The sequence below is a fragment of the Mastomys coucha genome, unplaced genomic scaffold (genome assembly GCF_008632895.1).
Source record: "Mastomys coucha isolate ucsf_1 unplaced genomic scaffold, UCSF_Mcou_1 pScaffold13, whole genome shotgun sequence".
In the NCBI taxonomy this organism is placed as follows: domain Eukaryota; kingdom Metazoa; phylum Chordata; class Mammalia; order Rodentia; family Muridae; genus Mastomys; species Mastomys coucha.
The window spans coordinates 61,361,425-61,374,732 of NW_022196895.1; the positions used below are offsets into that span (position 1 = coordinate 61,361,425).

General features: G+C 39.1%; 1 protein-coding gene across 2 annotated transcripts in view; it reads left to right on the forward strand.

Moving 5' to 3' along the window:
* The window catches only part of Malt1 (MALT1 paracaspase), a 52,577-nt gene extending 40,256 nt beyond the window's left edge, over positions 1 to 12,321 (forward strand). For both annotated transcript variants that reach the window (XM_031365908.1, XM_031365909.1), the window contains 4 exons: positions 4,090 to 4,239; positions 6,973 to 7,130; positions 9,546 to 9,671; positions 10,451 to 12,321. In XM_031365908.1, the coding sequence (XP_031221768.1) occupies positions 4,090 to 4,239; positions 6,973 to 7,130; positions 9,546 to 9,671; positions 10,451 to 10,888 (872 nt within the window). In that variant the 3' untranslated portion in view covers positions 10,889 to 12,321. The remainder of the gene's footprint in view (positions 1 to 4,089; positions 4,240 to 6,972; positions 7,131 to 9,545; positions 9,672 to 10,450) is intronic.
* The last annotated feature ends 987 nt before the right edge of the window (positions 12,322 to 13,308 follow it).

Consider the following 13,308-nt stretch of genomic DNA (forward strand, 5'->3'; position numbering starts at 1 on the left):
ATAGATAGATAGATAGATAGATAGATAATTGTGCTCTGTATAATCTAAGACTTGAACTTCTTCAATTCTAACATTGATCCATACTGTTGAATGACTGCAGCTCATTCATTGTGAATTTTATATAAAATTCCATCATGGAAATGTGCTATAGTTGTTTTTTTAAACTACTGTCCTATTGATGGACTTTTGAGTCACTTTGGTATTTTTGTTACTGTAAGCAATACTGTTCTCACATTCTCATACATATACCCTGAAGTATACACAGAGTCTCTTAGAGTTATAAACTTATGGTTTAGAGTTGCTGGGCCATAGTGCGTGCCAGTTTTCAGTTATAAGAGATGATACCAAAATGTTTTATAAAAGATGTATCTATACCCACTCCCCACTCAGCACTATGCAAGAGGCTGTGAATCTGTACTTTCTCCATTACTTGATAGACTTTTTTGGCTTTACCTATCAAATGATGTTATAAATAATATTTCAAGTGGTCTTTATTTTTTTCCCTGCTCATTAGTGATGTGGAATATCCATATTTTAATTACCACATGAATCCACTTAAGTGAAAATACATTCATGTGTTTTCTCCATAGTTTTTTTTAACTTATTATATATATATATGACTGTTTTGCTCACATGTATGTCTGTGCACCACATGTGTGTCTGGTGCACATAGACATAGAGCTGCCATGTAGGTGCTGGGAATTGAACCTGGGTCCAAGAACAAGTGCTCTTATCAGCAAATGTTCCATCTCTCTGGCCCTTTGTCATGTTTTGGTTGTGTTGCTCTTGTTTTGCTCATTGATTGAGAAGAAAATCATATGATTCTGTGGTACTGAGTTGCACCCTAAGTCATCACTGAATATAAATAGTAGTTTTTGAAGGTATCATTGTCTTGTTTCTGATTTAAAGAGAGTGCACATGTAGGATAATACAAGTTTTTAGTATTCTTTGTCAGGTTATGTTTTTGGAGAATTAACATTGAACATATTTAATGCTTTTTTCTTCAGCTATGAAGAGGATAATATGATGCTTCAAAATTCTTCTACTCTAGTATGATTCATTATATTCAGCTTAGCTGAATGAGTTGTATTGGCACATTTTTAATGCAACCTAATTTACTGTGCCAACATTTTACATAGAAATTTCATATCTCATTGTAAATTATTGAATGTTTTTAAGTGTTCAATAAAAATGTTCAGTAGAAAACATCTCATGTCTTTATTTGTATGTGAGATGAGCCTGTATTTTTATTCTCTCATATTATTCGTTTTTATTTTTTTTTTGGTATCAATGCTTTCTTGGCTTTTTTAAATGAATTGTAACGTATGGTGTTTGATTTTATGTTAACTGACCAGACCTCAGTGCAAGACAATGAATCCAGCATTATTCAGGATGTTTCTAGATGCTTAACACATTAATGTAGGTAATGTTTAGTTTGTTGGGCCTATGTTAAAGCGAGTTAGACTGTAATGGGAGTGGGCCTCATCCATTGGTTGAAGGCCTAACGGAATAAAGATGTCACCCAAATAAGGATTTCTGTCAGAACACGGGAGACTGTGACTCTCTGTGTCCACCCTGCCCATCTGCTAATGCTGCAGGCTTTAAACATCCACCTTCACAATCCTCTGGGCCAGTTCTAACTTTAATTCCCCCTGCTATTCTCTGTCTGTCTACCTACACACACAGAGTGCATGCATACGATAGCCTGCTGGTACTGTTTTATTGAAGAAACCTAATTCAGAGTATACTCGAGTTAATGAGGAGTTTTATATAACTGTGATAGTACTAGGCTTGAAACCATCTAGAATTTTAACTACTATAAAGTCAACTTTTAGTATGTTACATTTTCCCAGGAATTAGACTGTTTTCAGAATTGATGGGATTCAGTTGCTGAGAATTCTCTCTAGTGGTATTCTTTAATTTCTGCATTGTCTGTAGTTTCTGGCCCTTTTCATCAAAATTCCTTTTTTGTGTCTCCTTTTTTTTTTCTTTTCCTTGGTTATCTGCTTCGGCTTTTGTCAGTCTTCCATTTGGCTCACTGATTCTCTCTAGTCCCTCATTAGCTGATGTGCCGTTCATTTCTGCTTCTTTTATTGTGCTTTACCTTGCGTTGAAGGTTCTCTGCTCTTCTGTTTCTGACATGAGAAGATTAACGCACACTTGTTTCTTAAGAACACTTTCTACCTTTTTGTTCCATATTAATAGGGCCACATCAGCTTCCTTTGGACTGACCACATGCTATTTCTTAAGCAGTTATTTCCAAACATTTCATCTTATCCTGCTTTGGCTATAACGTTTACAGGAAGCAAGTAACAGACTTTTAAATGCAAAGATGGTGATCTTTCCTTGAAACTAAACATTTTTGTTCATTTACCTTTAGTGGTGGTGGTGGTGGTGGTGGTGGTTAATTGGTTTGTTTGTTTTTTTTTTTTTTTTAGTTTTCAGGCATTCTCCCCTATATAGTCCAGGCTGGCCTGGAACTCACAATCCTACCAGCTCTCTCTTCCCAGTGCTCTGATTACAGAAATCTACCACTTTATGTAAATTCTTAACTATTTTTAGCCATCTGATTTTTTTTTTTTTTTGGTTAAGTCTTCCTTAAGTTTCTTTTTCATCTTCTTTTTTAAGTTCTTTGTGTATCTTTCCTTTTTAACCAATAAGAATCTTTAACATAATCTTTGATCTCCTTACTTAATCCCTAACATATACTGATTTGAGATTACAGGAGCACACCATCTCACCTAATTTACTATTTATTAACAATTCATAGCATAATAGACAGAAGTAGGCTGGGAAGTCATAGCGCACGCCTTTAGTCCCAGCACTTGGGAGGCAGAGGAGGTGGATCTCTTGAGTTTGAGGCCAGCTTGGTCTACAGAGCAAGCTCCAGGACAGCCAGGGCTATACAGAGAAACCCTGTCTTAAAAAAACAAAAATAGCTCCTCCACCCCATGCTATCCCCAACCAAAATAAACAGAAGTAGAATCGGTAAATTACCATTTACTCATACCAAATATATTATAAATTTTAAGTTTAAATTGGTACGTACAGGTATACAAAAGTCTTGCCAGGTTGAATAAAAGTAAAAAATTACAAACACCTATTTATATCATTTTTGTTAAATTCAAAACTAAAATGTCAACACATTATTTACAAGTATTGTTCATTGAGTAATGGTGACTTCAGACTGCAGGCAGGAGAGCAATGGTACTTTAGGCTAGGTAATTTAGGTGATTTTAATATATTGCTTCCTGTTTAAAAATAGAGATAATTGGGGCTGGAGAAATGGCTCAGCAGTTAGAAGCACTGACTGCTCTTTCAGGGGTCGTGAGTTCAATTCCCAGCAACCACATGGTGGCTCACTACCATCTGTAATGGGATCCCGATGCCCTCTTCTAGTGTATCCGAAGTCAGCTACAGTTACTCATATACATAAAATAAATAAATAAGACTTTTTAAAAAAAAAAAGATTTAAAAAGATAGAGATAGTTGAAGAAAATGTGACGTGCAGTTTTAATTTTTCTCATGTATGTGCTGTCAGTTGACTTTGTACTGTGTTTCTCAGCAGAGTACAGACATCAATTATCATGGCATCTCTCTTAAAAGGGAAGCCTGCCTAGCCAACTGTGGTTCATCCACATGTGGTTCACGACTAGTCTCAGCTATATAGTGAGTTTGAAGCTGGCACAGGCAACATGAGACCCTGTCTCAATAAAACTAATAATAATGAATAATCAGGAAACATGCATTGAGTCAGTATTTTTTATGTGTTTCCCCACTGCCTCATCCCAGCACTGAGAGCTATGCTTGGTGCATAGCAAACACTGAGTAAGTATTTGTTAGTAGATGACACTAATATAACCTAAATTCTGTTTTGTTTTTGTTCTATTTTTGAGACATGGTTTCTATATGTAATCTGGCTATTCTGGAGCTTACTCTGTAGATCAGGCTAGCCTTGAATCACAGAGATTCTCCCCCCTCTTCTTCCTGAGTGCTGGGGTTAAAGGTGTTTGCCAGCCTGCCTGGCCTAAATATTTTAGATATAACAAAAGAGTCAGTCTTAAAAATGTTCACCTTCTTGTCTTTCAGATATGGGTAAATGTCACCTTACCAAAGGCAGACAAGCGCTAGAGATTCGCAGCAGCTTGTCTGAAAAGAGAGCGCTCACTGATCCGATCCAGGGAGCGGCTTGCTCTGCCGAGGCTCTGGTGCGCAATCTGCAGTGGGCCAAGGCTCATGGTAAGCCAAAGTCTGTTTCTTGCGAGAGTGTTTTCTGCTTTGTTTCTTGTTTTGTTCATTTTGCTTTGGCTTTTGAGGCAGCATCTCTCTATGTGGCCGTGCCTGGCCTGAACTCAGGCTGTATACCAGGCTGGCCCCCAGTTCTCAGATAGACTTGTTCTGCCTCCTGGATGCGGAGATTAAAGGTGATGCCATGTTCAGGTAGCTATAAACTGATCTTCTTAATCCTAAATCTTTTTTATTCCAAATGAACAGTTTTCTCCTAAATTTTACAGTGAGACTGGGATGGATGGGGGCCAGGTATAGTGGTGTGTGCCTGTATGTAATCCCAGCACTTGGAAGGCTAAGACAGGAAGATCTTGAGTTCATGGCCAGTCTGGACACATGACAAGATGCTACCCCAAAAGAACAAGTGTTCATCTAGTAGGCAAGTCCAGAACTAATGTTTCAGTTGCACGTGATTTGTACTAAAAATACCAAGTTATTTCATTTATTATTTTACTATTAGTGAAAACTGATTTTATTTTTTTTGTTTCGGTTTGATTTTGGTTTTGTCTTTTGAAAAAAGTAACCTAGACTGGCCTAGAATTACAAAACTTAAGTAATCATGTTTAATTCTTCTATTCTGAAAGTGAGCTTAAATTTTTCTTTTTGTGGGATGCAGACTTCTCCACACTGTGACTGCTGAATATGCAACTGTCAGGAGTCAGGCAGGTCTGAGCCTACCATGTGCTCAACTTGTGTATGGTTAAGGAGCAGTCTCTGGAGCCTACCATGTGCTCAACTTGTATATGGTTAAGGAGCAGTCCCTAGAGCCTACCATGTGCTCAACTTGTGTATGGTTAAGGAACAGTCCCTAGAGCCTACCATGTGCTCAACTTGTGTATGGTTAAGGAACAGTCCCTAGAGCCTACCATGTGCTCAACTTGTGTATGGTTAAGGAGCAGTCCCTGGAGCATACGGCTATTGACGGGTGACCACGTGTTCACCTGTGGAGCCAACACACTCATAACTATAATTGTCATGCTATCTCTGGTGGACAGAGTGGCAAAGGCAAGAAGAAGATGAAGAGAAAATCGTATCTGTAGCTTAAGACCTTCTGGTGGTTTCTTATATAATGTAGTAAAAATTTAAAAAAAAAAAAAAAAGCTTGAATTACTGGCCAAAGGATGGACTTTGGATTTTCTGTAAAATTCCCCAATATCTACTCAGAATCTCTTATGGAGAAGGTTGAAAGACTAATGTATTCCATGAACTTCTGTTTTTAAAAGGTCTTTGTAATATTTTGTTTTCATAAGTCATAATTTTTGGCAAATTTACAATGTTAGAGCACATTATAGCCGGACGGTGGTGACGCACACCTATAATCCCAGCACTTGGGAGGCAGAGGCAGGTGGATTTCTGAGTTCAAGGCCAGCCTGGTCTACAGAGTGAGTTCCAGGACAGCCAGGGCTACACAGAGAAACCCTGTCTCGGAAAAAACCAAAAAAAAAAAAAAAAAAAAAAAAAAAAAAAAAAGAACACATTATAGGGTAAAATGTTATAAATATATCACCATTGGATAATTGAAAATGAACATTAAGGAATAGGGTATAGCTCAGTAGTTGAAGTGTTAACCTGACACATAGATAGGCTGAGGTCGAAGTCTTGGCACCACACCACAAAATTAAAATTACATAAACTCAACAATAAGCAAACCCTTTCATAAGGCAAAACAAAATGGGTATGATGATACCCCTGCAATCCTAGCCCTTGAAACTGTGAGGCAGGAAGATTGAAAGCTAAAAGCTATCCTGGTCTTGGTAGGGAGCTGGAGTTCCAGGTCAGTCTAGGCTATATGGACCCTATTACCCTATCTCAGAAACCAGGGAGAGATACACTTTTATCATCTACATCGTTTATTTCATATTTTAATCCCACAGACTTAAAAAAAAAAACCCTGTTTTGGAAATGTTTTAGTGATCTGGGTGGTGGTGGCACACACCTTTAATCCCAGCACTCAGGAAGCAGAGGCAGGGGGATATCTGTAAATTCAAAGCCAACCAGGTCAACAGAGCAAGTTCCAGGACAGCCAGGCCTACAAAGAGAAACCTTGTCTCAAGAAAAAAAAGAAAGAAAATGTTTTAGTGAAACTAATATATTTATATTTCTTGTCAAATAAAATAGTGTGGCATATGGAAGAACCGTCAAATAGCGATCTCCAACAATCCCTAAGCATTAAGTCTATAAAATGTTGGCTAATAGAAAAATGTCAAAACTCCAAAATACGGAGGCTATTCAGGAGTTAATAAATTATCGTGACATGGCATTTTGCAAAAATTCTTGTTAGCATGTGAGGTTTTAGCTTAATCATAGATTGCTTACCTAGAATGTGCAAGATCCATGGCTTTATCCCCAACATCACCACACACACACACACACACACACACACACACACACACATATACACTCACACACACAAGTTCTTGTCTTAAAGATCAAGTTGTTAATAAGTCTATGTATATTTTATTACTACTAGAAAAACCATATATACAGATGGCAAAAAACCATAGTAAATGAAAATTTTGGCTTTTCTATTTGTGTGTATATGTTTCAGTAGTAACATCACATAATATTTTTAAGCAAAGAATCTAACCTGTTCTGCCCCATGAGGATATTTATGATCCATCAGAAAATTTACCAACTATTCTTTAAGTGATATTTTTATAAGTTGTTTCTACTGTTGTTTTCCAGAACTTCCAGAAAGTATGTGCCTTAAATTTCAGTGTGGCGTTCATATTCAATTAGGATTTGCTGCAGAGTTCTCCAATGTCATGATAATCTACACAAGTATAGTACACAAACCACCTGAGATAATAATGTGTGACGCCTATGTGACTGATTTTCCTCTGGTATGTCTCTTGCTTGTTATATCTAAAATACAATGATAACTTCTCACTTATTAAAGACTGAACTTTGAAATTGCTATAGCTTGGGGATAGAGTGCTTGCCTAGCAGGTGTAAGGCCCAATGTTCTATCCCCAGCATCAAAAGAAAAAGATCACTTAAATAATAAACTTGTAAAAACATAAAAGTCCAGCTGGGCAGTGTTGGTGCACTCTTTTAATTCCAGCACTTGGGAGGCAGAGGCATGTGTATTTCTGTGAATTCGAGGCCAGCCTGGTCTACAAAGTGAATTCCAGGATAGCCAGGGCTACAAGGAGAAACTCTGTCCCAGAAAACAAAAACAAAAAGCCAAACTATCCAAAAAACAAAAACCACAAAAGTCAGTGATAAGTGTGAAAGAAGTTTATGTGCTTATACATATGCTTACTTGTGTAACACTGATCTTAGTGTTTAATAGCTGCCATAATACCTTACGTTTGTCAAATTCAGAAGTGTCTAAATTTGATTTCTAATTCACTCAGAAAGTGTGTCTTTAGTATATTCTCTAAATAGAACTTTAAATGTAAGAAAAATGGAATATTATATATACAAGGGGAGTGTGGGTGTGGATCTGTGTATATAGACAGATGTCATGGGTGACATTATTAGAACATATAACTTACTGCTGGAGCTGGGGAGATGTCTAGACGTTAAGGAAACACTTCCTGTCCTTGCAGAGGATTAGGGTTCAGCACCCACATAAGCCAGGTCACAACCCCCTGTAACTCCAGTTCCAGGACAGCCAGCATCCTTTGGCCTCCAGGGGTACCCATATCCATGTGATAATATATACTCACCCGGGCACACATACATATACATAATTTAAAAAGGAGGAGGAGGAGGAGGAAGAAAGACTTATCAAGCTATGGTAGCCATAGGAAGAACATTTAGTTCTGATATCACTTTGGGCTAGTTTAAAGAAACCACTAAGTAGTTATTTTTTTCCCCTGTGTAATGAGTGACAAATTAAGAAGTAAGTAAGGACTAAGAAAAAGAAATCATGGCTGGGCAGTGGTGGTGCACGTCTTTAATCCCAGCACTTGGGAGGCAGAGGCAGGCGGATTTCTGAGTTCGAGGCCAGCCTGGTCTACAGAGTGAGTTCCAGAACAGCCAGGGCTATACAGAGAAACTCTGTCTCAAAAGAAAGAAAGAAAGAAAGAAAGAAAGAAAGAAAGAAAGGAAGGAAGGAAGGAAGGAAGGAAGGAAGGAAGGAAGGAAGGAAGAGAAAAAGAAATCACAAATATCAGTTATTACTTATAGAGGCTTCATGAGGGCATAGCTTCATGTGAGCGCAGATTATGTAATGTGGAACTCCCTAAGTAGACAGGTCCACCCTGCCTGCTGTCATGGCTACAGTGTGTAGGGTAGACCTCCCTTGAGTGATGGGCCAGAAAAGACCACAGGCTTCCCTCTGGAGGAGTAGAACACCCCTTGTTTTTCACTAGTGGGTTGGCTTTAAGAAGAAAAAGAGGGGGGCTAATTTTTAACTTGCTCATTTATTTTTCCTAAGTATTCTATGCATATGAATCTCCCTGCAGCTTCCCAAAATGATAATAAAGATAGAGAGAATCCAAGACTGAAAAGAAAACTGGAACAGGTTACAGAGTGTTTCAAAGAATAGTTTAAAAGGCAACTATCCTTTCAGAAATAACTTGAGGGCTAGAGAAATGGCTCAGCGGTTAAGAGTACTGACTACACTTCCAGAGGTCCTGAGTTCAATTCCCAGCAACCACATGGTGGCTCATAACCAACCATCTGTAATGGGATCTGATGTTCTCTTCTGGTGTGTCTGAAGACAGTGACAAAATACTCATACATAAAATAAATAAATAAATATTTAAAAAAAAAAAAGAACCTGAAGTGCTTTAATGTAAACTACTTTTAAAATGTATAGAATTCCTGTGGCAGTTTATCACCTTAGAAAATGCTTTTCCGGGCAGTGGTGGCATACGCCTTTAATCCCGGTACTTGGGAGGCAGAGGCAGGCGGATTTCTGAGTTTGAGGCCAGCCGGGTTTACAGAGTGAGTTAAAAAGGGGGCGGGGGGAGCTGGAGAGATGGTTCAGCGGTTAAGAGCACTGACTGCTCTTCTAAAGGTCCTGAGCTCAAATCCCAGCAACCACATGGTGGCTCACAACCATCCGTAATGAGATTTGACATCCTCTTCTGAAGTGTCTGAAGACAACTACAGTGTACTCACATATAATAAATAAATAAATCTTAAAAAAAAATAAAATGATTTTCATATTTCTTTAGTCTTCAATATTCAAGCCAGTGCTCATGAGAGAACAGTATCTATGAAGATATTTTATGTTATATACTGTGTTATAACTTCCATTGATTGCATCATTGACATTCACTGATTTGTCTTTTTTTTTATAGGACCTGGATATTGATCCAAAACATGCAAATAAGGGGACTCCTGAAGAAACTGGCAGCTACTTAGTGTCCAAAGAGCTCCCCAAGCACTGCCTCTATACGAGACTCAGCTCACTGCAGAAATTAAAGGTTACTGCTCTTCCTGTTTATAGCAGTTAGCAAAACAGCGGTAGAGCTAAAGTTGATTGTGACATCATCCAGGGATGAGCTGCTTCATTTGGGAATGAAATCGGGGCAGCAATAACTAGCCTACAGTGGCCTTCTCAGTGATACTTTGGCATTAAACTCTGCCTCTGATCCTGGCCTAGGGTCATCTGTCTTCTATGCTGTTGAGAAGTTAGTGGATAGTCCACTTTTCAATGAGATAAAATTTTAAGTGATGTTTTCTTTGTTTTAACTTCAACAGAACATAGCAAATTAAAAAAAATAAGAATCGCTCTTTATTCTAATTCTTGCCAGCTAACGAACGACACTCTGGCTCTGTCTGTTTCATCTCTTCTCCCACTATCTAATTGAGTCACTGTCTAGTAGTAATTTCAAGAAGCTCAGGCTTTGAATGTGCATGTAAGGCAAGGCAGGGCATTTTCACAGTAAGGGAGCCTGTTTCTAGGTCTAGGGAAGGATGAGTTCCCAGTGCCTCAACTGCTGGAAAATGCCTTTCACAGTACATCAGAGATGGGAAGAAATCTCTGGCTTTGCAACTTACTTTAGTAAGAACTAGAGTTCTGTTAAACAGATAAGAAGAGAATGATACAGCCTGCCTGTTTGCTTTGGGGGAGTTGGAAAGGATGCCTTCGGGATTTGGAACCTCAGAGAGGGAGCTGCGTGGGACCTTGGGGTAGGGCAACAGGTGAGCCATTACAGTTCCCACAGTTAATAAGCATGATTCCCTTCTTCTCGTTTCTTAGGAGCATCTGATCTTCACGGTATGTCTGTCGTATCAGTACTCAGGACTAGAAGACACTGTGGAGGAGAAGCAGGAGGTGAACGTGGGGAAGCCTCTCATTGCCAAGCTAGACATGCACCGAGGAGTGGGCAGGAAGACTTGTTTCCAAGCTTGCCGTTTGCCTGACGAGCCTTACCACAGCGCCACGGCTACCTCAGCAGGAGCGGGGCATTTCCATTCCTCTCAGGACTCATTCCACGATGTGTACCATTCACATCTTGATAATGCAGACGCTGGTATGCCACCAGACAGGTGTCACTGCAGCCGGACTCCACATGCGTTCATTTCAAATTATCCCCCCCACCACTACTGCCAGTTTGGTAGAAGTAATGTGCCCGTAGAGACAACCGATGAAATGCCATTCAGTTTTTCTGACAGGCTTATGATTTCTGAAAACTGACCTTCATGTTTTTGAAAATGAGAATAGTTACAGTAATCTCACATAAATTAACACTCATATAAAGTGAGGTGTGGTGAAAAGGCAAGCACGTACGTATGGGGAAAAAACTAGCAACAACTTTTTATAGCAAGCTCTCAGGAATATGGGATATTAGAATTACATTATTTAAGCTTGGCAGTGATGGCACACACCTTTAATCAGTACTCAGAAGGCAGAGGAGGGGGAAGATCTCTGAGTTTGAGGCCAGTCTAGTATACATAGTGAGTTCCAGGACAGCCAGAAATACACAGAGAAATCCTGTCTAACCAAAAAAAAAAAAAAAAAAAAAAATTTACATTATTTATCTAGACTATCTCTTGCTTTTGTCCTGTTTTGAGACTTTGTGAATTAATTTGTTTTGTAAGAATGAAGTATGGGGTCTATAAATATTATTCAGTGGTACAGTGAAAGGCCCTGGGCTTGCTCATTGTTATGGAGGGGAAATGAGTTATTAGAGTAAATATGTATGTGTATCAGATATTTTCATTTCGACCACTCAAAAGATCCCTGAAAATGGCATTATTATAGATTGAGTTATATTGTTAGCACCAAAAAAGAACCCTTTCTCTTTTTCAGAGTTATTTTCTTTATGTGTATATCTGGAGACCTGAGTGTATATGTGTGCTAATGGAGACCAGAAGAGGGCATCAGATCCTGGAACTGGAATTACAGGCAGGTGTGAGCCACTCGGTGTGAATATTAGGAGCTGAACCTACTTCCCCTCCAAGTGTTCTTAACGTCTCTCAACCCCAGAAAGAACCTTTCAGGCATCAGGCTTTATAACTTCATTTATCAATGGAAAAAACAGATGAAGGCAATCTGTTTTACACGGGAGCACAACTGAAGTCTCAGTTCTGGTCTCAAATCTCTCTTCCAGTGCTTTCTATTCTACAAGTGGTTTAGACATTTTAAAAAGTCTTAGAGTGTGGTGGTGCATGCCTTTAATCCCAGCACTCGGGAGGCAGAGGCAAGTAGATCTCTGTGAGTTAAAGGCCATCTGGTCTACAAAGTCCAGGACAGTAAGGACTACACTGAAAAACCTGTCTTGGGGAAAAAAAAAACCTTAGAGCTAAGGTAATGGCTGCTAATAGAGTGTCTGCTGCAAAGTGTGAAGACCAGAGATTGAATCCCCAGCACCTACATAAAAGGTTGGGGGCATAGACAGGCAGGAACAGTGAAAGACTGTCTAAAATAAGGTAGAAAACAACTAGCGAAGACAACCAGCATCGACCTTCGGTGTCCAGTTGCGTGTGTATGCTATGTACTCGTATAAAAACATACATGCAAAGGTCTTGGAAGAATGCTAGCACAGAGAATAGGCATTTGGACTGCCTCCGAGTTTCTGTTGCTATGGTAGAATACTATGGCCAAAAGGCAACTTGGGGAGGAAAAGTTTTTTTTTCAACTTACAACTCTGGTCATACTCCATCACTGAGGGAAGTAACTGATGCAGAGGCCATGGTGTGCTGCTTACTGGCTTGCTCTCAGGGATTGCTCAGCCTGCTTCCTTATAGCACATAGGACCAGCAAAGCCACAGTGGGCTGGGCCCTCCCTTATTACTCATCAATCAAGAAAATGTACCACAGACCCTGCAGGCCAATCTGATGAAGGCATTTTCTCAGTTGAGGTTCCCCTTCCAAAATGATTAGTTTGTGTCAAACTAACAGAAAAACGGCCAGTGTGTGGGCGTTTCCCTCAACATCTTTAAAGTGTGACCTTTCAAGTCTCTGGCTTGAGCATAAAGGTAACCTTGTCAGTAAGTCACAAATTCTTGTCAAATCCCATAGCCAGAGCCTAGGTAGTGGCTGTGTACATGGGCATAAGTTTAACATGCCTATTGTTTTACCTTTGTGAGCTTTTCTTAACAAGCAGCCTAGTCTATTGTAAATTGTTTCCTGTTATTTGAAACATCTGTAGGTGGGGCAGGACTAAATAAATTTAAAAAGATAAGTAGAGGGGTCTGGAGAGATGGCTCAAAGGTTAAGAGCACTGGCTGCTCTTCCAAAGGTCTTGAGTTCAATTCCCAGCAACCACAATGGTGGCTCACACCAACCTATAATGAGAGCTGGTGCCCTTTTCTAGCCTGCAGGGATATATGCAGGCAGGATGCTGTGTACATAATAAATAAATCTTTAAAAAAAAAAAAAAGGTAAGTTACAGTTGAATTGTATTCACTCCAGAATTACTTTGTAAAAACAAAAATGCATATTTAACATGACCAGTTGTTAATGTATAAAATATTCTGTGTACCAACCCAGAACAATTTATCTGCATTGGGATTATATTTTTGTTTGCATAGCTGTGTTTTCCTAATTGTATATACTGAACAACTGTTGTATAACTTAAAATACAGATGAATCCAATTATTATAAAGATGCCC